This window comes from Anas platyrhynchos, chromosome 1 (assembly GCF_047663525.1).
Source record: "Anas platyrhynchos isolate ZD024472 breed Pekin duck chromosome 1, IASCAAS_PekinDuck_T2T, whole genome shotgun sequence".
NCBI classification, from domain to species: Eukaryota; Metazoa; Chordata; class Aves; order Anseriformes; family Anatidae; genus Anas; species Anas platyrhynchos.
This window is the reverse complement of record NC_092587.1, coordinates 84,029,346-84,052,278: the sequence shown is the minus strand read 5'-3', so window position 1 is coordinate 84,052,278 and position 22,933 is coordinate 84,029,346. Positions and strand designations below refer to the sequence as shown.

The 22,933-nt window shown below is 47.5% G+C and overlaps 1 protein-coding gene across 1 annotated transcript in view; it reads left to right on the top strand.

Moving 5' to 3' along the window:
- The window catches only part of SIDT1 (SID1 transmembrane family member 1), a 41,469-nt gene that overhangs the window by 11,757 nt on the left and 6,779 nt on the right, over positions 1-22,933 (top strand). Inside the window, exons 3-18 of the mRNA XM_027449686.3 lie at positions 6,801-6,922; positions 7,878-8,048; positions 8,243-8,288; positions 10,682-10,783; positions 11,825-11,908; positions 12,463-12,556; positions 13,285-13,356; positions 13,626-13,719; positions 14,841-14,884; positions 17,830-17,901; positions 18,569-18,717; positions 18,996-19,069; positions 19,652-19,718; positions 20,581-20,654; positions 21,103-21,226; positions 22,275-22,392. Of these exons, the coding sequence (XP_027305487.3) occupies positions 6,801-6,922; positions 7,878-8,048; positions 8,243-8,288; positions 10,682-10,783; positions 11,825-11,908; positions 12,463-12,556; positions 13,285-13,356; positions 13,626-13,719; positions 14,841-14,884; positions 17,830-17,901; positions 18,569-18,717; positions 18,996-19,069; positions 19,652-19,718; positions 20,581-20,654; positions 21,103-21,226; positions 22,275-22,392 (1,507 nt within the window). The remainder of the gene's footprint in view (positions 1-6,800; positions 6,923-7,877; positions 8,049-8,242; positions 8,289-10,681; positions 10,784-11,824; positions 11,909-12,462; positions 12,557-13,284; positions 13,357-13,625; positions 13,720-14,840; positions 14,885-17,829; positions 17,902-18,568; positions 18,718-18,995; positions 19,070-19,651; positions 19,719-20,580; positions 20,655-21,102; positions 21,227-22,274; positions 22,393-22,933) is intronic.

Sequence of the window (22,933 nt, the reverse complement as noted above, 5' to 3'; positions counted from 1 at the left end):
GTAATCTCTGTGGGAAATGCCGACTTCATAATCAATCCAAGGACTCTTTTGTGTCAACAAGAGCCTGGTTTATTTTGCTTAATGTTCACAGCCATGTTGGTCCTGGTCAGCTGTGTGAGTTTGGGACCGACTCCTTCTGCCTGTTCCCATCTTGAGAATGGAATCCAGTTGCATTTTTTTAATTTCTTCCTTTTATTTTTTCTCCCCCTATCTCCAGGGTGATAGAACTGAAGTGCAAATATTTGTCTTTCCCGGTCTAATGCGTTTTAATGTAGCGCTGAGAGCTCCCTCTCTTTTCAGCTAACTGCTCCGTCCACCTTGAAACACAGGAAAAAAAGTTCACGTTCAGTCATCTGAGAGACAAAACTGTCGCTAAGTTGGCTGCTGAATAGAGATGTGCATGGCAGAGGCTTGGCAACGAGAAGGAATATGTGGAAGAGAGAGGTTTTCTGTGGCACTGGAGGTGCCTGGTGCAAAGTGAAGCCCCTCAGCAGTGGTGGTGCTGCAGCAGAGGCAGCAGCCTGGCTGACCACCTTGCTGCCCAGGCGAAGCTTCCTCCTCGTCTCATCAGTGCTGAGTGAGTGGGGGCGGATGCAGAGGAGGCTCTGAACCAGCTCCTTCTGTTCTAGCGTGGGGAATTGTTATCGTGAGAAACAAAAAATGCGCTTTCTAGCTGGATTTCCCCCTCGTTTTTACATGCAGCGTAGCTAGGATCTTATTTCTGCGCTGGGAGAGAGGGGTGTGTGCGATGGGTTGGCTGCGGCAGAGAGGAGTTGTTGGGTCAGAACTGCTTGTTCTTAAAATGGAAGGATCTTTGGAGAGGTAGGGAGGAAGAATGATGTTTGAACTAAATAAAACACTTTGATTTCCCCTCCCCTCCTGCCTTTTTTTTTTTTTTTTCCATAAAATGTTTTGCTGGAGATGGTACCCTTGAGGCAAATGCCGAATGTTGAATTTCAAAGGGAGAGATGCGACTGCTCGCAATGGCTCAGTGGCCAAATTTTGAAATCTGTTGCATGCAAATGTGTTTATTGTCTATATCCAGACAACAGGATCTAGAAGCAAAATAGAGATTAAATGTTTGAGATGGGTTAATTGTCCCGACACGACGCAAACATCTGTTCATAGGTACTGCTCTGTTATTCCTGTCCCTTGTGATGCTTTTGCTAGACAGATCACCTGCCAGGCAAAATGTCTTCCTCTGCTAATTAGAGTTCTTTATGCTCCGTAACAAAAAGTCAGAGTGGCTGAGAGCAAATGAGAGAAGCTGTGCTTGCAGTTCAGTATTAATCCTTTCTCTCCTTTCCCAAGCTTCCCTATAACTGCACCTAAATTCTGCTCAGCTCCTCAACACCCATTGCAAGGAGTAGACACAAAGTGGGAAGGTGGAGAGAAATCATCTATAGCAGTTACACCATAGAATGGCTTGTGCTGGAAGGGACCTCAAAGATCACCTAATTCCAAGCCCCCTGCCATGGGCAGGGACACCTCCCACTAGACCAGGTTACCCAGGGCCTCATCCAACCTGGCCTTGAACACCTCCAGGGATGGGGCATCCACAGCTTCTCTGGGCAGCCTGTGCCAGTGCCCCACCAGTGCCTCTGAGTGAAGAATTTCCTCCTAACCTCTAGTCTAAATCTCCCCTCTTTTAGTTTAAAACCTCTCCCCCTCATCCTGTCATTATCTGACTGAGCAAAATGTTGCTGTCTGTCTTTTTTATAAGCGCCCTTTAAGTCTTGTAAAGCTGCAGTGAGGTCATCCTGGAGCCTTCCCTTCTCAGAGCCGCAGCTCTCTCAGCCTTTCCGTGTAGGAGAGGTGCTCCAGCCCACCGAGCATCTTCATGGCCCTCTTCTGGACCTGCTCTGACAGCCCCACGTCCTTCTTGTACTGGGGGCCCCAGACCTGGACACAGCACTCCAAGTGAGGCCTCATGAGGGCAGAGCAGAGGGGGACAATCACCTCCCTCAATCTGCTGGCCGCTTCTCTGTCGATGCAGCCCGGGATGCAGTTGGCCTTTTGGGCTGCAAGCGCTCACTGCTGGCTCGTGTGGAGCTTTTTGTCCACCAGAACCCCCAAGTTCTTCTCTGCAGGGCTGCTCCCAATGAGTTCTTCTCCCAGTCTGTCCTCGTGTCTGGGATTGCCCCAACCCAGGTGCAGCACCTTGCACTTGGACTTGTTGAACCATATTAGGTTCCCAAGCTTGTCAAGGTCCCATTGGATGGCTTCCCTTCCTTCTGTTGTATCAACTGCACCACTCAGCTTGGTGTCATCTGCAAACCTGCTGAGGGTGCACTTGATCCCACTGTCTATGTCATTGATAAAGACATTAAACAGGATGGACCCCTGAGGGACACCACTCGTCACTGGCCTCCACCTGGAGATAGAGCCATTCACCACCACTCTAGGTACAACCCTGAAGCCGATTCCTTATCCACCGAATGGTCCACCCTTCAAATCCATCTCTCTCCAATTTGGAGACCAGGATGTCCTGTAGGACCATGCCAAAGGCCTTGCAGAAGTCCAGGTAGATGACATCGGTCAGTCTTCCCTTGTCAACTGATGCAGTCACTCCATCTCAGAAGGCCACCAGACCGACCAGGCACAATTTGCCCTTGGTGAAGCCGTGCTGGCTGTCTCGGATCACCTCCTTGTCCTGCATGGGCCTTGCCATTGCTTCCAGGAGGATCTGTTCCATGATCTTTCCAGGCACAGAGGTAAGGCTCTCTGGTCTGCAGTTCCCCAGGTCCTCCTTTCTACCGTTTTTAAAACCAGGAGTGATGTTTCCATTTTTCCAGTCACCAGGGATTTCACCTGACTGCCTGGACTTTGCAAATGTGATGGAGAGAGGCTTGGTAACTCCATCAGCCAGTTCCCTCAGGACCCTGGGATGCCTGTCATCAGGCCCCATGGACTTGTACACGTTTTATTTTCATCAGGTGGTCTCAAACCCGCTCTTTGTTTACAGCGGGAGGGGCTTTGCTCCCCCAGCCCTCATCTACAGGGTCAGGGACTCGAGAGACGTGGGCAGCCTGACTGGCAGTGAAGGCTGAGACAAAGAACTTGTTGAGTTCCTCAGCCTTCTCCATGTCTGTTGTTACCAGAACACATTACACAGCATACACCCCTTTTCACGTGGGCAAGAAATGAGAAGGAATGCTTAGGTTTACCTCCTGGTACTGGCCTAGATGCAGAGCAGAAAGTGAATCCTAGGCCTCAGTGTTTGCTCTGCGACAGTTGTTGCTCTTGATAACCCCGGGGGAAACACTGCAGCCCCCCTCTAGCAAAAGGCACAGGAGGCCCAGGTAATCTGGGCGCTTGTTGTCCTCCAGGGCTCAGCTTGCCAAGCTTTGGCCATCAGCATCAGTGAGCAGGCCAGATGGAGGTGTCATCTGGGGGAGGCCAGCTCCATTAATTGTGTCAAAACCTTTGGATCTGCAATTGCAAATGTAAACAAACTTGCTTCGAGGTCTGTTTGCAAAGGCTGAGACTTTGAGGTCTGCCAGCAGAGCCTCTCCCCTCTTAAGCTCCAAGCTCATTGCTTGTGGCCCTCTGCCTCTCTTTGCACGCTTGAGTCCCTGCATCTGGAAAATGGAGGTGGTGACTGCCTTGGGCACACAGCACGCCGTTGCAACACCAGAGGCTTTGCAGAAGTTGTACATTAACTGCATGGAGGCAGACAGAACTTGCAAAAGTCTTCGCTTCTCTGAGCAGGCCCCGCGGGCGTCTGGAACAGCAGTTGCCAAAACAGCAGGGCTGGCCGAAAACAGATGATCAGCCCTTAGCAGGATGTATTAATCTTGGCAATGCTGGTTGTTAGTTAAGTACACATCTTGGATTCAGCCTTGGATTCATAGGGAGATCTTTTTTTTTTTTTTTTTTCCTTCTACTTTCCTCCTCCTACACCCCCTCCTTTTTTTTTTTTTTGTTTTGTTTTGTTTTGTTTTGTTTGTTTCCTTGGTGGAAACTTGTCTGATCTTCAGACTAATGGGGCATTTAACCTGGGAGAGCCTTGAGATCTGAAAAAAAAGACACGCTTAGTGCACTCGCCTGTAGGTTAAGGAGAGAGAAAAGAGTGTTAGTGTTGGCAGCAAAGAGGAGGCGATGTGCAACCCTGTGCAAGTAAGGGCAGTGACCCTTGCCCAGGGACATTCCAGCCACCCTAAGCAAGGAGAATCAGGGCCTTAAACTGCAGTGTGGACCCGGCTCAAAGAGTTTGTCAACTGCATTATTGTACCTGCAGCCACTGTCTTAATTAGCTTTCCTTGCACAGGAAAACAAAATGCTAAATCTTCTGGCCAGATTCAGCAGGGGATGGAGAGGCCAAGAGGAGGGTGTCAGGGTAAAAATGTGGGAGTGGAGTGTTAATAAGTCGCTGTATGAGCAGTCTTACTGTTGGGCTTGTCCTGGAAGCTGTTACAGAGGTGACTCCATCTTGTAAAATACAGGAAGGTTATGCTCTGCGGAGTTGCCTTGGGCAGTTACAAACACTTGGAGGCTCTGCCACCTGCCTCTACTCTTTGGGTTCATGCCCTGCCTTGTCCAACAGTGACCTAAACTGCAGGGTACTTGCTGCTCCCAGCTTCTGGGATCTTCAGGAAGATTTAGCCCCTGACACCATCCATTCCTGACTCCCTAAGCAGGTAAAGTCTGCTCTCCCATCCTTCAAGTGTCTGGTGAAGTTCACTTTTGGGAAAGGATGTGCTTTGTTGTGCTCGTCTGCTTACGAAGCAGTATTAGCTTACATGGCCATGGCTCCTCAGATAATACGTGACAGAATGCAGGTGGCACGTGTTTTTACCTGTGTAGGATAAAAGTCATGAGAAGTTCATAAAGCTGAAAAATATTCTGTGCCACTGGAGATACGTGACTCGCTGTAATTACACCATATTGTAATAGTGGGGAGAGCTGGCATTTCCAAGGATTTTAAGCCCAAATCGTAGAACTACCCCTAATGTATCCCAGTGGATATCAAAAGCTGCGCCTTTTAATGACAGAAAGAGAGAGCTCCTTGCTGTGTTTTGTAGGACACCTCAGAGCAGGTTTTTTCCTTTGGCTAGCTTTTCTAAACAGCTTCTAAATGTCTGTTTATGTACTTAGAATCATTATTGAAAATATTTCGTTTACTGCAAGAGAAGATCTCAGGTGGGAAGAAGAGGTGTTTTCGTCTGTGTACAGCTTTCACTTCTGTGTCCAAAGCCTAGGCAAACTGTAAAAGTAGTAGCTATTTCTTTTTTTAATCCAACTAAGCATTAGCATGTACTTCATACAGCTATCCCAGTTCTTAAATTAAGAATTTAGAAGTACAGATGCAGATTTTAAAGTCTTCCAGTTAATACCAATGAATTGCACACACTTAAAGTAAACCCACTTACATGTGACATAAGCATAATTATGTCTTTTGCATCGGTTTTTATGAACACAAAGTGCAATTCCCTAACGTCTAGCTTGCATTTGTGAATAGGTGAGGATGCATAACCCAGCAGTGCTATTTGCAGGCTGTCTGATGTGAGCTCCTATTGCACGGTGCTAATGTGCAGAGTTCAGAGGGTGACGTCTAACTAGAGGCGGTGCAAATCACCTGTAGAGGTGGGCTTGCTTGAACCAGGAATGGGCAAAAATCTTCTGGACGTGAAATTGTATTCTTTTAGACTTTTGACTGCTTTTGCAAAACCCTCCTGCTAAACCTTATTTCTGGTATCCTCAGTGGAAGCACAGCTGCTCTGCTGCTGCCTGGCCAGCTCTGTATGTTTTCGTAAAGGTCGCACCCCCTTTTACCTTCCCTATGCATGGAGGATAGAAATTTGAGATATGTACGATGAGCCTTCCACTTGAAAAGCTGAAACAGATTCTCACTAGGCAAGACCTGGTGGGTTTATTTCTTATCTACCTGATATGCTTTTATTGATTTGAAAACATAAAGATGCACTGTGTCTTCTGATGAACACAAGGCATGAGCTTGCACAACTCTGAGCAATTCATGCAGCACTGGAGAGGGAGCTGAACAAGGTGTTTCTTTGAAATGGAAATGGGGCCATGGCCACACAAACTGCTTGCCTGCTTTTCAAAGCAAACAGAAAAATGAGGGCTGCCTTCTTCACAGCTGTCCTACCTCTGAAACTGTGTGGTGGCTAGACAATGTAAGGCAAGGCTTCAGCTGCTGGTGCAGTGGGCTATGCTGGAAGCCTTGCTTATAAACCAAAGCATCCTTCCTTGGCCCATTGAGGGCAGTCAGAAGGGTATTTCTGTTTTTATTAGGTGGTATAAATATGGGTTATGGTCATCTGAGTGTCTGTAACAACAGAGAAAGATGCTGACTGCTAACCTGCTTTTTCATCCCTGACTTTTTATGTCTTCTTCAGTTGTTTTTGTGATTTCCCTGGCAGTGTTGAATGAGCTGGGGACATCAGAGTTCAAGCAAGGAAATTCTAGTTGGTAGCCTTGGGTGATTTTTTGTTGTTGTTATAAAATTAAGGGGGAGTTATTTAGGTTGTTCCTAGTAGAAACTACTAAACTCTTTTCCTCTCATCTACTGCGTGTGTTCACTGTGTCTTGTCTAACAGTCAGTTCTGGGTTGGGAACAGGGCTGTGATTCCGGATTAGAGTGGCAGGAATGGAGTGCTTCTTAAATGACCTCTGGATCTTACTAACTGGTTCAGTGACAAACTCTGTTGATCCCTCTGTGGATATTGCCAGCATCTAGGTCAGTCTAAGGGGATGGGCTCCTCTCACCTGGGTTTGGAGCTGTCTTGTTTGTTGCCTTCTGCTAACACCTACCTGTTCTCTCCTTTCTCTTTCCACAGGTAGATGCAGTGCGTGTCTACGTGAACAGCAGCTCTGAGAACCTCCAATATCCTGTCCTGTTTGTAGTTCGCCAGCAGAAGGGAGTATTGTCATGGCAGGTCCCACTCATTTTTCGAGGCCTGTAAGTACTGGAGTCTCTTTCTTGTAACACATTGGTCTACCAGTTACATCCAGCACGAGCCTTCCTCTGGTGCTAGCTCTGTCCACTCGTGTGGACAGCTTGGTTGCAAAGCTTGGTCACTGTCAGCTGAACACAGAACGGCTGTGATTTGGGAGGTAACCTTGAATTTGGCAGCCTGCTTGGTTTCTCAGCTACGTACACACAGTACCAGGGGACATGTCTGCTTTGAACCTGCCTGTGTCACCAGTCAGCAGAGTCTGCCAAATGGCGTTGTTATTTCCACAGCTGCTTATGTTGTACTCAAGTTTTTCTTGGCCTCTGGTTTGGACCAGGGCTTGAAAAAGCTCTTGAAAGAGCCCCCTAACTGCTGGGTTATAGTGTATTTTGGGGATAAGATTCTGTTTCTCATACCAAATACAGCTGAGTCTGAGGTTGGGTTTGGAGTATTTTCTTTGTTTTTTGTGAACATGATCCTGTTGTGAAGCTTCAGCAACCTCAGAAGTAGTGGCACTGCAAGTATTGAGACTTTGAAGGCACCTTAGACCACCTGAGATGTGGAACTCCATCATCTAGCTGAAATCCTGGCAGCAGGAAGCCCACAGTGTCTGGTCTGATGCAGGAGGTGGTAACAGCAACACCTGTTCTGAGCTGTTGTTCCTCTCTCTGAAGCCGGCAAATGGCAGATGTGCTAGATCAGCAGTTGGCATGGACAGCCTGGAGGGAAGTGAAATGCTGAGGATGGCCAGCATAACCATGTGCATACCATAAAACAACAACAGAGGTGGAGTTTGAGCTCTGAATAAAAAGCAGAACAATCTGAAAGGCCAAGACCAATATTTCATTTATGCAGGCAGGGAAAAGTCACATAATTTCTAAAACTGCAGAACAATGTCTTAACTACTGTCTTTCTCTTTCCACCTAACTTTCGCTTCTGTCTTTCCACTGGCTCTTACAGCTACCAGAGGACCTACAATTACCAAGAAGTGAGCCGGACCCTCTGTCCCTCGGAGCCAGCATCTGAGACAGGACCATCTGAACAGATCATATTTGTGGACGTCGCTTCCATGGCACCATTTAATATTGCATATGAGCTGCTAGTGACCAGGCTTGAGAACTTCCAACTTGAGTAAGCTGGAATGTGTGAATGCAAACGCTATTGCTTCATCCATCTGTTGTACAGGCATTTGGTCCATCTATCTACTTTCACCTTCCCTTTCCTTTAGAGAATTTTTATTTATTTTTTTATTAATCTGAAAGTACTCTGTGCATATTCCAACTCTGAAAGCTTTAGACTTCAACATGCTGGCATTTCTTTTCTAGGACCAACAAGCCCTTTAACTTCACTGCCAGCCCTTCCCAGCCCCAGGTAAGGAAGAGTCCTGCATGGTGTTGCTTGTGTGTCTTCTCATATCTAAATGGCTCACGTGATCCTTTGTTAGAGATGACAAAAGCCTTACGTGGCTGCATTGTTTCCCACTTAGGATGCAAGGAGGTTTCCTTCCTGTTGGTCTTTTTTCTGTGGATATAGTGAAGAGGTAGCAGTGCCTCAGATACACTGACTGACATGTTTGGATCCTCTCGCAAAACAACTGAGTGCACCAAAAAGTGTGACTGGAACAAATGAATAGTATCTACAGTTCAGGAAATTCCAGAAATGTGTAGAGAAGTCCACAGACCGTTGGACTGTTGCACTTCTTTGGAAGTAAGATGGTGTGCACCAATGTTTTGTTCTAGCCAGCACTGGTTCAGTTACCATGGCAGGACTTGCTAAGATGCAATTCTTCATCAGAGGGAACCAAATCAATAAATGAGCTGTACAGCAGAGCTCGAAACCCTATTCCTTATTCAGGGAAGCAAGTCAAGGTGTGAGGTGATAAATGAAATGCCTGATAAATCTGGTTATTAGTTTGGTAGAGAGCTGCACGTCTTGCTGAGCAGCCTTGTTTAGAGCCCTGCAGAAACTACAAGTCCTCCCTTGAATAAAAATGCTGTTGGCATTTCCATATACAATAATAAAGTAATACAGTGGGCTGTGGAGCTGGGAAAGTACGTAATTTACCCAGGCTGCTTGGTACTCCATTTTTGCTGTTGCCATCACTGTTAGTAACATCACCTAGTTTTAGGTTTCCTATTTTCAGGCAAACCAGTTAATCTGGTCTCAAATGTCTTGTGCTGTTTTGCAGATGAATACAATATTTTGCACTACAGAAGCACAGGAGGTGATGATTCTTTTGTACAACCTCACTAATTAGGATTGTAACTTGAATGCGGTGTTTAGGATCTAAACCAGGAATTAGCGTTGTGACTTCAGTCTGTTATTTGTCATGATGAATAATATGAGATTGGTGACTTTAATTACAGGCCAGATGTAGAGAGTGCAAGATGAGTGTTTCTTAGTTGATATAAAGCTGTTATTTTTTGTAAATCAAAGTATTAAATAATCTGAAAAAAAAAAAAAATCTAGACAAGTGTCGTAATAGCATAAAGACTGGAAAAAGACAGGCATAACAATTGCTGAATTGTCACCCAGAACCCAGCTCATGCCTGAGGGTGGAAGAAGAAATTAGATACACTTGTAAAGGTCAGGAGTGTTGTCTGGATGCGTTTATACACTCGCTGTCTGCAGGAGAGAACTGTCAGTCTTGGTACCCCTTACGGTAACTCTGCACCCTGGTATAAGCATGATTTTAGAAGACAAAGAGAAGGGTCCTCACGAGTGATTTCCTCAAGTTTCTAAAGCTCTCCAAGGGTAGTGCACCTGGGTCATCAGGGAGCTCAGGCTGCCAAAGTCATTGCTTGGCTGAGATAAAATATTGTCAGCTGAAGAAGCCGGCTTGGTGAGTTTTCAGTTTGTGAGGACTTTGTGAGGACTTCAGAGCCCGTGCTCCCTTAGCAGTGGAGTGAGCCTGCTTTAGTAGAAATGGAAAACTGGGGAAAAGCCTGGGTCATTTCTGACTTATCCCTGTCCTTCCAGCTTGGGGTCCTACTTCCTAGGAAGGGGGCAGGGAAATCCAGCTCGTTATTGAGTTTTCTGTGACATAAAGGGAGTGCATCTCCTGACCCCACAGACTGTCCTATGGACTTCCTCAAAGCGTGTCCCTGTCTCCAGAAGGGAAAGTAAGAATATCAGCAGGTGTTGTTTTCTCCCAAATTTTCCAGAGATATAGCTGAATTATTTTCCAAGCTGAAGTGAGAAGGCAACCCTTCCATTGCCTCCCCAACTGTCCTTGAAAACAAACAAAAAATCCAAATCCTACAGTCTAGTGTCAAGCATTCATTTATGAAACTCTTGACTAAGTTTGAGCATTTGACCTAATACTTTTCATTGTCACTCTTTTAGCCAACCCATCTGAGATAAAACTCCATGACATGCTCCGTATGCAATGTCCTGACAGTAGTACAGAAACATCTGGAAGTTGCTCTTTGCAATATGAAATGGAGCAGACTATAAAAATGAAGTTGCTTTAGCTTGACCAGGTGGAAAAAAGCTTAAGGGGAACAAAAGCTGTGCTGCATCTTGCTTGTTGAAAATGTCTGTCTAGTGGTGCACTGTGCAGGGAGGTAAAAGTGCTCTGTACCTGTTTAATCTGGTCTTCTCTACTGTAAGGTGATAATATTTGAAATCTGATATTTTGTGTAAGCCCACTACATCCAACCCAAAGCCCAGACTGGGCTGTGCAGGTGCCTTAGGGAAGCTCTCAAACCATTGGCAGAGGTGATTTCTGGATTGTAACTCTCAGTACTCTGCTTTCTCCTCAGTATTTTTTGTACAAGTTCCCTCAAGATGTTGATTCAGTTATCATTAAAGTGGTGTCTGATGCAGTCTACCCGTGTTCAGTTGTCTCCGTCCAGGATATTGTGGTAAGTCTGAGGGGAGGAGGGTGAGGAGCTGTCTGCTGTCCTCCTGTGAGAAGCTGCGTGCCCCAACAGGGAGGGCTTCACCCTATCATGGTGGTGGTGAGGGGGATACCTGAAAGAGGAATGAAAGTCCTGCGGGAAGGAGGCAAAGGCAGATGCTGAGTTCAAGCAGCTTATCCAGAGATCTTTACTGCAAAACAGTCAGCAAGTTGTTCCTGTACAGCCTGTGCAGAGGGCATTTATTATCATGCTCTCCTCATGAGGTTTAACACCTTACTACCTTGTGGCACAGGTCTGTCTCCCTGTGGGGTGGTGTTGGCTGGGATGCTGGCAGCTGAGGAAGAGGATAGTGCTGTACCCTTGACTCTCGCCCTGGCTCAAGGCAGCATGGGGAACTTCTGATTTCCAGCCATGAGGCCTCTCCTCCTTTCCATTTCAATCTTCTCTCTTCCCTCTTGCAATTATTCATTCCCTTTCCTTGGAAGAGGAAAACAGCTGCTCCCTGCCAAGGGAGGTTGGCTGTAACCTGCAGCTGGGAAATAGCTCCCATTTCTCCTCACTTCCCACCTCCCTGGATGGTGCAGGGACCAGCAGCGTGGGATCAGCAAGGCAGAGAGAGGTGCAAGATGCCTCAGCTACCAGCTCTGAAGTCCCAGCATTTGCCTTTAATACCTGGGGTGGGGAGAGAAATGGGTAACATCAACTCCTGCTTGCATCCCCATGTTTGAGTGGCAGAAGGGCAGGAGACAAGAGAGTGGCAGGTGATTTTTTCAACTTGGTGTGTGGTACAGAGCAGCAAGCATGCAGGTGTACAGCTGAGTGTATGTACTGCCCTGTGGGAGTGGCAGAGAGATCAATCAAACTGAAATCTCATTTGGGATTAAATTGTAGCCCTCTTGTGAGGATGACAAGAGTAGTGAGTGCAGGCAAACAGCATCTTCAGAGCAGCTTTTCTAACTTTTGAATGGGTCCTGGTTGTCTTGTTCCTTTTGTTACCCCACATCCACTTGTGTGCCTGGCTTGACTCTTACTTGTCTGTTGTAGTGCCCAGTGTATGACTTGGACCACAACGTGGAGTTCAACGGTGTTTACCAGTCCATGACAAAGCAGGCAGCCATCACGGTGCAGGTGAGACTGACTTTTGTCCAAGCGATGTTTTTCAGTGGCTTGTCCTCTGTATCCCTAGTTGTCTTCTGTTGATTCCAGGAAGGGTCTCTGCTTTTACTGGATCATAATGGAAAGGAGGGATTTTACCTTGACTGCAAAACCTTGCTTGTGTTTGTTGAGGTAGACGTGTTATGCCTGGGGTGCTGGCACTGTAGGTCAGCATAGCCATGTTGACAGCCTCTGTGAGCAGGTGTCTTCTGTTTGAACCTTTGCTCTTCTCATCTTGAGTGATGTTGGTAGGGCCTTTTAATAAACAAAGCTTCAGGAGATGGTTTATATTAATTAAAATAAATGCTTCAACATTGGTTTGCTTGTACCAGACTGGTGAACTCATCTTATTGTCAGCAAGAATGAGGGGAGCCAGAAGCCAGGTTCTGTCCAGAGCAGGCAGGTCTCTGTAGGGCTGCTGTCTGTGTAGCAATTCAAACCTACCTCTAGCCTTTTGGAGCATCACCTCTGCCTTGTATGGAGGGAGAGGCTCCTTCACTTCTCATGAATTTGTCTTCTCTGTGCAGAGAAAGGACTTCCCAGGTGAGCAGTTCTTCGTTGTGTTTGTCATCAAGCCAGAGGATTATGCCTGTGGGGGTTCTGTGCCTTCTTCCATCCACGGTGAGTTGTGCCGGGGAGTGGATTTGCTTGTTCAATTTGGTGGTGGAGCAGCAGAAATCCTTTGGGTCCTGCCTGTGGGATGGCAATATATGGCACTGCTGGATGCAGCTTTATTCTTTTCCCCGCTCCTCTTTTGCTGTATTATTCTCCTGCTTGCATGGAGGCCCACAGCAGTTCCTGCAAAAGGCATTTTCTCCCATTGCTATCTTGGAATCTATGACATGGGGGAGCAGGAAACAGTAATATTTTTTTAGAAATAATTTTATGAGACTGATTCCCATGCTTTCCCAAGTCAGAAAACAAATGTATCCACCTTCTGGGCAGTGGTCATCACCACTCCTGTGATGTCTGAAACTGAAGTGAGGGTGCAGATGTCCTCATAAAAAGTGGAGTTTACTTCAGGTCAGGTACATTCCTAGCCTCAAAGTCAGGTGGCTTCCTCTCTGTAGGAAAAGTAAGATGCCAATCAGCAGATATGTTTGACCCCTGTAGCTCCACCACCACCACACTACCTGTCCCCTGCCTGTCTCCCTGACCACCAAAAAAAATAATAATCACATTTTGGGTGTCTTATCCTAAAGCTGTCAGCAGAGCTGTACTAGCAGAGTGTGCTAAGCCCTACTGAAAAACAAGAAGCAGCACTCTGCAGAGAAGTTCATTACCAGGAGAATTTTGGCCAAAGGCAAAAATGGTGTCTCAGACTCTGTCTTTACATTCACATCTCACAGGAAACGTCAACCGAACCTGGAACCTACAGCGGACAAAGAACCTTCAAGTGACGATCGTGCCCTCTATTAACAGTCAGTGTCTCTGTGCAGAGCAGTGCAGCTTTATGGTGGGGAACTTGGTGCTTCTGTGCTGTCATGGGATGGTGTCATGGGACTGGTTAGCACTGGGGACAAAGAAAGAAGAGAGAGACCTTGCAGAAGGTTCTTGGCATCTCTTCTTGAAGAAAGCACGTGGGTCTGGAGAGCTGTTTGGGGCTGGGTGTTATCAGCAGGTGGTGCTGGGAAGAGCAGGGCAGGCTCCCTGTGCTCTGTGGGCTGACTGCTGCCTTTTCTTTCCCCAGGGTCTGTTTACATCCAGGCCATGTTCTTCAGCTTCCTGAGCTTCCTCTCCTTTTACCTGGGCTCAGTGATTGTTGCGTTTGTGCACTATATCAGGTGAGTCAAAGGGTTTTACAAGAACAGCTTTCTTGTTTCTCTTTATTCTTAGAAGTGCATCACCCTGCATGGCATTTTGGGTGAAAAGGGGCAGCAAGCATCTGAACAGAGCATCTAAACAACCCCCTGATTATTCAGTGGAGTGAATAAAGCTGAACTTGGGCACAACAGCTAAGACACATTGCTCTTGGTGTGGAAAAAGAGTAAAACTCTCCCTGACTGTCCCAGTGTACCCTGTTACTCGGTGGTGGTGGTCTTCCTGAGTGACAACAGGAGTAGAGGGGCAGGAAGGGCACAGCAGCCCAACGGAGAGTTAAGTTTTGCCCCTGTAGGGCAGGTAACCACCAGCACATGATGAGCCTTGGTGGGGCAGCAGGCTGTGCCTGTGTCAGCAGTGACAATGGTTAAGCAAATCCTTTGTCCAAAGTGTGGAAGAAGGTTTCTTCTGCATTCCTCCCTGGCCCACTGGGCAAAGGTTGGCATGAGAAGAGCCAAGGAGAGCCTTTGGCAAACAGCAGGCTGGTTTTACATGAACCATGGTTATCATGGAGCTTTTCAGGCTAAAGGTGGCAAACTTTTCCACTGCTTCAGAAGAAGGTATCTTAAAAGTGTGGTGCTTTGAAATGAAACAGTTCCAAGATGGGGGTTTTGGCCTAACTTCAATGTCATTTCAATGAACATCTCACTGGAACAGTTCAATGAAGTTACTTAAGTGTGTGTAGCTCCTGCTACAGTGGATTCTCATGCGCCCAGTCCCCCGAGTGGGGCACCTGGGTATCAGAAGGTGACTTGAGATTCTCTTCCCAATATACGGAGCAGTGTAGGATGGGATAATGTAACTGGTTGTCCTGCCCCTCATGCATATGAAAGGGGAAAAACTGCTGCTTTGCAAATGGGAGAGGTAGCCAGCAAGCAGTCATAGCAGAGGCATTTCCAGTAAAAACAGTACATCTTTCTTTTATCATTATTATTTTTTTAATTCTTTTGTGGGTTTTTGTATCTCTCTCTTGGTTTTAGAGCTTGCAGCATTTTGGCCTGTTAGCGTTCTAGATAATTTTGCCATGGCTGGCAGGCAGTGGAGTTTGTTGGCTGTTTCATGAGTGCTGTCTGCTCTCTTTCAGGGTTCGGAGGAAGGCTTCGTCTGGAAGATTGAGTCCTGAGGATGGTGAGCTCTCTTTTCTGTTGTGTGCCAGCTTTAAGTGAACAAGTCCTAGGCAAGACAGGAGACGGGCAGTCTGTCAAGTACCTTCTCTCTCTTCAACCCTTCTTCCTTCCTTGTACATGTACCACACAGTCTCTGGTGCTAATGAAAGATATTGGAGCTTCCTCTCCGCCCTTACAAGAAAAGGCATGTGAAGCAGGGTCCACCAAACCCTGGTCTGGACCCTTGCTCTGAGGAGCTGGCTTTTGGAGGGGTGAAGGAAGGACAAACCTTAGCCAGACCTAGTTACAGGCTAATGTTCCCAGTGCCAGGTCTGTTCATTTCTAAATAAAGCACTTTGATTTTTAGTTTACTTTTTTCAGCTCTTATGCTTTAAAATTTCCTCTGCCTGGTTTAAGAATGGAGTCTCTCTCTCTGAAATTAAATTTTAATTTGTTTTTAACTGGGGGTTGCAGAGAACCAAGTAAATGAATGACTAATACAGTTAGGTAGTGTTGTTTGTGTTATTTACTTTGGTATTGGATTCTGTTTACTTTATGCTGCACCCACATTTCTACATACTGCAGATTTCTGTGTTATAAAAACCGAGCTGTATCCGAGAGGCTGCTGGTGAAAGATGAACATTTTTGTCATGAGGACAGGGGGCACTGGGCCTCCTGGTGAGGTGTGGGAGGTCGGCTGTTTCATTTTGTTTAAATATTCAGTGCCTTAAAAATAGTTCAAAGCATTGGTCTGAGGGTAAAGAAACATCATCATTTGCACCTCTCTCCTGGGGAACGAGAGGACGTTACAATTTAGCAGTAAGAACTTGAAAGGTTCTTGGTGTGTTCTCTTTTTTAAAAAAAAATTAAAAAAAAATCCCTAGTTCCTTCAGTCTCCTAGATTTACTGCTTACCATGAGCATAACTGAGCTGTGCTTAAAGGATCAGCTATGCAACTTCACTCTGACCTGGCATTATTCGGGTTAATATTTCTTCAGGCAATTCTGGACATTTGGCTTCTCAAGAGTGGCTTCTTCAGCCACTGAGATCCACGTTTGCATTGCTATGTGACACAAGGAGTGTGTGAAAGGTGGTCTTTACATCCAAATGAGCTGGGAGTGTAAAAATGCACTTTAAAAACATTCTAATGTTGAGTGACTGGGGATGGATCCTGCAGGGTGTGCATACATAGACCCAGAGGGTGGGAGACTGGGCTCATAGAGGGGGAGGATTGCTGAACAAGAGGATTGCAATTCCTTCACCATTTCTGGTTTTCCTCCCCGGGGCACCTGCTCTTTCCGTGACTTGTCCTCTTTCCTGTACTCCACGCTGCCTTCACGTGCCTGGTACTGCATGCCACAGCCATATCCCTTTCTCTACAGAAGAACGACATCCTGCCTACATGCTCTTCCTTCCCCTGTTGTCTCTTCAGGGTGTGTGTCTGACTGATGCCTATAAACTGATAACCTGCATCTTCCCTGTCCTCCAGATCACCCAGGGCATGCTGGCTTTCTGTTATTTTTTTCTCCTCTTCCCACTCTCTGAAATTTCTTTTCCTCTGTGGTGGCCCTAGCTCTTGTCTTCCCCATCACTCCCTTCCCCATGAAGAAAGTGTGGGTGGAGGTGCTGAACAACCAGTCTCTGCCCATTGTCTCTGAATATCCTGTGACTCCGTATGCCCCTTTGGGCACTCAGCCAATACCTGGTTTCTGTGGGTAAATTTTTATTTTTTTAATCCCCTGGGACACCTCCCATCCCACACCATCGCTGCCTGGAGGAGACAATAGCTGGAGGAACCACACCTCGGACACTGCATTTACTTTGCTGACTCACTCACACACGGGGAAATGGGACTGAAATTAGTGGGTGAGCTGGGTCCAAAGTGGCTGCGGGGGCTTCTTACATATGTGGCTAATCAAAATGGTGTGAAAACCTGTGTAAGGTGCTAGAGGTGCCTGGAACCGCCGTCTGGAGAGTGGAGTCTGCCTGTGCCTGTGAGTCTGGGAGAGGTCAGGTCCTAGGAAGCTGGAGATGCAGTTTGGGAAGACAGGGGTCATTGCCAAAGGCTTTACACGCTGTCCCACGTCCTATATCCTTTTGCTGCTGACTAGCTGCACAACGTTGTGAGGGCAAAGCTTTACGGGCAGCTGGGCCAGTCTTGCTGGCTGCCACCACTGGAAAGCGTGGTCCTATTCCCACTGCTCTGCTCCTTCCCTTCTGGGATGGGGGCATCTGACCCCTCTGTGAGGGGCTCAGCGTGCTGTGTTTGCTGCTGGGTTTGTCTGCAGCCAGTTCAGCCACTGAGCCATGCCCCAGGAGTCAGATACCAGGCAAAAAGAAGGAATGTGGAGCCAGGGGAGGAAAGTTTCAGTGCAGCCTGACTGGGAGGTGCAGCCCTCCATGCTTCAGGTGTGTGTGGGGAGGCAGGGACTTCTCAGCCTTCGGCAGCTTGTCCCTCTTGTCATCAACACAGGATTATTTTCTTTTTTCATGCAACATTTTTGCTTGGTTAAAACTGTGTAGTAGCTGTCTTGCCAAGGGCTGTCTGACTTTTCCAGGGATAAATGGAGATGGAGATATCTGAATAGATCAATACAGGGGGAAGGGAAGGAGAAGAATTGAAAATTCATAAGGGTGCTCTGAATATTATGAGACTTGCCATAGTATTTGCCAAATTTTGCAGTGATGTGATCTCTATGGTATGCTGGACAGAGGCTTATGCTTTTGTGAGTCAGACTGGCTGCCTCTTTGGGGAGGCTGAAGGGAAGGTTTTTTTTAATATTGCAAAGCTGGAGTTTCCCCTTTGCACAGTATGCTCTAGAGGGAGACAGGGTGCCATCTGTTAAGAGAAATGCCGCTTTTCCCAAGCCCCTCCAACTCTTCAAGCTGTTTGCATACTCCTCAGAGAGATGCTTCGAAGCTCTGATGTGGAACTAACTGGCTCTTTTGGGTCTGTTCTTGTTGCAGGATCCGGGATCGTGACGTCTTCACACCCCATCACATCCAGCACCCCCGAGGGAAGCAGCTATGGTGCTATTGGTACTGTGTCTTCCAGAACTGGGGGCACAGGGAAGGTGCAGATTTGGTGCTTTAGGGCCAGAAGGGAATAAAGCTACGAGCTGCTTTAGTAGCTGCATGCAACTGCTTCCAATGAAATTGCAGCTTGGGGCGAGCCGGGCTGCACTTTGGGGGGAAGGAGGGAGAGGGGTAAGGAAGGGTCCACCAAAAAAGTGCCAAATCTCTGGAAGAGGTGCCCCAAGAGTCTACATCACTGGAAATGTTCAAGCCTCAAAGAGTTTACCTATGTCACTCTGTTTCTGACCCCTGAACAGCCTGCTTGTGTTTTTAGAGCTTTCTGGCTGGTCTCAGACTTCCAGTTTTCAGAGCCCAGGCTACTAAAGAGGAGATGATGTTAGAGATGAAAAGTAGTAGGGTAAAAGCAGGGGAAAAAATAAAAAAAGAATACTAGGGGAAGGAGGTGGGAGGGACAAGGAACAGGAGGAACAGAGATGGTCCTTGAAAGTGCTCTCCGCTGATACCTGAGACTTTTAGGGAGGTTTGTGATCATGGAAAAATGTGATCCCTGAATGATCACATCAGCTCTTCCCAGTGTATTGCTGCTGATATCTGGGCATCCTCCTTCCTGTCGTGCATAGAGGGATTCGGCCTTCACCCTGCATGTTTCCTTCTTCCTGCTGTGCTCCAGATGAGTCTAGCTCCAGTGGTGGACGGCAGTTGTCTTCTCCTGAGCGTGGGCCACCAGCTGGTTCTGACACAGACAGTTCTGTGGAGGAGGAGAGCGACTTCGACACCATGCCAGAAATTGAAAGCGACAAGAACGTCATCCGCACTAAGGTATGGCTGCTGCTGGGGCCGTGGACACAGCTGGGCTGGGACCAACACTGATTTCAGAGTCACTCTCCAGGGATTTTCAGTTTCCACTTTTGTAGGACTTGTTCAACACAGGATCAAGGGATTCTTGATGAGCAAAGGAGTTCTCACATTGCTATGTAAAGATGGTGTAAATTGCACCAAGCTGCATGTTTTCTAAGTGTGTCAAGATTTTCTACTGGCTTTTTCATTAGTTCTTCTCTGTTTTTTCTTCTCTCTTTCTTCTCTCATTGATGTTTTAGGTATTCCTCTATCTGTCGGACTTGTCCAGGAAGGACCGAAGGATTGTCAGCAAAAAATACAAAATTTATTTTTGGTAAGGAGAAGACAAACTGGCAAAGCCCTAGCAAAGCTAGAACATAATGGGGAAGGGGGAACTGATCTATGGCCAGTGGGATGAGGAAGGTGGTCTTCCCCCTCTACTCTGCTTTCCCCACCCCACCTGGAGTACTGCAGGAAGGGGTCCCCAGCACGAGAGAGACATCGATCTATTTGAGTGGGTCCAGAGGAGGGCCAGAGAAATGATCAGAGGGCTGGAGCACGTCTCCTATGAAGAAACACTGAGGGAGTTGGGGTTATTCAGGCTGGAACTAGATCTTTAAGGTCCCTTCCAACCCAAATCATTCAATGATTCAGTATTCAAACACCCAAGCTTGTGGTGCACATCCTGGCTTTTCTTGTGCCCGTGGTGTTTGCCTCCTGTTTGCATTAGTTCATCTGTTCTTTTGCTTCAGGGGGATCACAACCAGAGCTGGTGTAAAGCTGTGGCTGGGAGAGAAGGGCCTGTGCCCATAGGCACTGAGGTGTTCCTGCTGCTCCACCAGCCCTGTGAGGCTCTGTGCTGGGGGTGCAGTGATGGTGTTGGTGTGTAACTGCTGCTTCTGCCTCCTCTCTGCAGGAACATCATCACCATCGCCGTGTTTTATGCCCTGCCCGTCATCCAGCTTGTCATCACCTACCAGACGGTGCGTTGGCCTTTGTGGGCTGTCCCCAGGGCTTGGGGTCATCCTGCCTTTAAACGTGCTCCGTGGCTGCACGGTGCAAGGGTGACAGCTGCAGTGAAATTGGGGTCACCGAGGAATCCTGCTTTGTCTTTGAGGGGCAGTTTACTTTAGCTGCTCTGTACCAGGTTTTGATCACTGTTGCTAGCTTGTTATTCTGCTGCAGTTGTTCTGCTATTTCTGCATGGTAAGCAGGGACTGCAGCTCTCTGCTCCTCTGTTTTCCTTATCCTCCGATGCCTCATTTAGGGCCTATTTCATTTTAGAGGCAGGAGGAACCTGTTGTTATCTCTGAAAGACAACCGAAAGCAAGTACAATTTGCTATGATACGAGTGATTTCTTCCAGTCCTTGCTATCCTGCTGTTATTCAGAGATTTGCAAGTGGATCTGTTTCTCATCTAGTTCTGTCAGTGCTGTCTGGTGAGAGCACACAGCATGTTTTCTCCAAAAAATGCTGTCAGGTCCATGGCCTGTAGCAACATTTTGCCCCCCATAAAAGCTTTGCCTGCAGATGTTGGTGCTCCCCGTGCCAGTGCTACTGCTAGGCTGCCTCCTGGTCCCTACATACCTCTGCATCTGGGTGCACCTGTCGGAAGCACCCTGAGCTGCTGCCACAAGCTGTCCTGTTTTTCAAGACCTTGTGGATCCTGAGCTACAGTGCTCATGAAAAGCTGCAGAGGGTAGTGGCTGCAGAGTTGCAGCCCTCAAGCGCCGTACATGCAGTTTGCCACTTACACCTTGTAAATGTGCTGTGTTTGCACAGCACAAATGCCTCCAAGCAGGGAGGATTTGCTAACATCAGGTCTCCCACCTCCTTTCTGTGCAGGTGGTGAATGTGACAGGCAATCAGGACATCTGCTACTACAACTTTCTGTGTGCTCATCCCCTCGGGGTGCTGAGGTGAGTGAGCCCTGTGGTCACTGCATTATGCGTTCAGGGCACTCATGCTGTGTCCAGGTTGGGGTTTTATCCTTACAAGGTTCACACTGACCATGCTGATAAGACCTGCTGAGAGTTTAGGGCTCTAAACAGAGTCCTCCTGAGTTTCTGTTGAGCTCAGCAGTGGCTGAGCAGTTCAGATCAAAGCAGCCTTTCTCTGACCTAATATTGGACTGCAAAGAGAACCCAGAGTTGGGAATCTCACAAAAAATGTTAAATCTATCAATGCAGATGAACTGCTTGACCTGAAATTATAATCCAGTGTGTAAAACCAGCAGGTGTTTGGCAGCTGCTGAGGTGGAAGATGGGGAGGGAAGGGGGGACAAAATGGATTCAGTTTATTGTGGCCTGGGGTTCAGTCTCCTGCTGCTAAACTTGTCCCTGTCTTAAACTTTCTTCTTTCCTGCAGTGCCTTCAACAACATCCTCAGCAATGTGGGCCACACGCTGCTGGGTTTCCTCTTCCTCCTCATTGTGCTGCGCAGAGACATCCTCCACCGTCGGGCCATGGAGATGAAAGATATCTATACCCTGGTAGGGAACATGGTTGTGTGGGGCTGTGTGGAGGGAGGAAGGGAAGGCAGGGCGAATTTGACAACCAGAGCATGGATGGTGGTTTTCAGTTAGCCTGCCTTGCTGGAGGATTGAATCCTCCTCTTTTTCCTTCCCTGAAAAAGGGTGGAGGTGAGACGTGTTCCTGCACACCCCCCCACTTTGCTGCTCACAGTGTGTTTGTGTTGCTGTGGTTACCCAGCCTGGACTTGCAAAGACAGGGAGATGAGCAGAGGAACAACTCCTGTGGCTGTGGCTCTTCCCCTGGTGTTTTCTGTGGAGGAACAGGGACAGAGGTCTGAGAGCACATCTGGATCCCTGTTTTGTCCCATGATGTGGCAGTGGGGAGAAACATCTGTCTTCTAGAAAGCAGTAGCAAGAAGACACAAAGCATTGTATGCTAATCCAGAGGAGTTTGGCTCTTCAAGCTCTGAAGCAGAGCTCATTGTAGGCAGAACCTTTGCAGTCTCTTCAGTATGTCCTGGGAGATGATGGAGGAAATCTGCAGCCCTGTGGGCAGTCATGCTGGTGATTTCTGGAGAGAGACAGCTCTTTTGCTGGCTTGGTAGCAAGCAAAGGCCTTAGCAGATTTAGGGATCTGGTGCTTATGGGCTTTCAGATGAGATCCCAGCCAGATGCTGATGGAGATGCCTTCTCAGCTGTGTTGATGGACTCTGCTACCCAGGTGCCTTTAACCCCTCACTGACCACAAAAGCAAGGCTGCTCTTCTGGGTCCCCATTTTTCTCTGTTTTGTGCAGGATGTAGCACAGCACAGCGTGTAGCACAGGCAGTGACTTTTTGGTCTCAAGATGTCAGTGACAAGGTCATCTGAGCTCTTCAAACCAGAGGCTTGTGTGGTTAACGTGGATTTGCTGCCTGTGGATCCTACCAGCCACGCAGTGTGGCTACAATTGCACCCAAGTTGAAGGACACGTGTGGGGGCTAGGAGGGATGAGGTGATGGAGAATGAAACTTTGCTTGTAATCAGGATGGTGAGGACGCTTTCTGTACAGCTCTGTTCTCTTACAGGACTATGGGATCCCGAAGCATTTTGGTCTCTTTTATGCTATGGGCATTGCTCTGATGATGGAAGGCGTGCTCAGTGCCTGTTACCACGTCTGCCCTAACTACTCCAATTTCCAGTTTGGTAAGCTGAGTTGCCTTTTCCTTCTTGTGCTGGAAGTAGGGTAGGTCATGCTCTGTCTCCTCTTGAATTGAGCCTGTTTCAGGGCTCAGTCAGGAGGTAGAGAGGCTTTGGATGATGGGGATTAATTCATTTTGGCCTCCTCTCCAGACCTTGGGACTCTGGTAGTGTGCTGTTGGCATGAACTCCCCTTGCCTTTGCTGCTCAGAGCCTGAAGATAGCAAATGCACAGCCTGAGTGGCTGAGTGCTCAAGCCCAGGAAGCCTCTGTCTGCCACTGCAGTGGAAACTTTCCTCTGTGGGGCCCCTTCACCTTCCTGGAGAAGAGAAAGCTTGGGGAGAAAGGGGAAATCTTGCCTGCATGCATAAATTTCAGATGAGAGGGAATGAAGGCGATGCAACCACGCTGTTCTCGAAGGTGCTCAGTGACAGGATGAGGACAGGAAACTCCATTCAAATGCAAGAAAATGGTTTTTTTTTTGTAACTGGGAGGGTTGTCAAACACTGGAATGGGGTTGCTGAGAGTTTTTTTGTTGCCCCGGAGC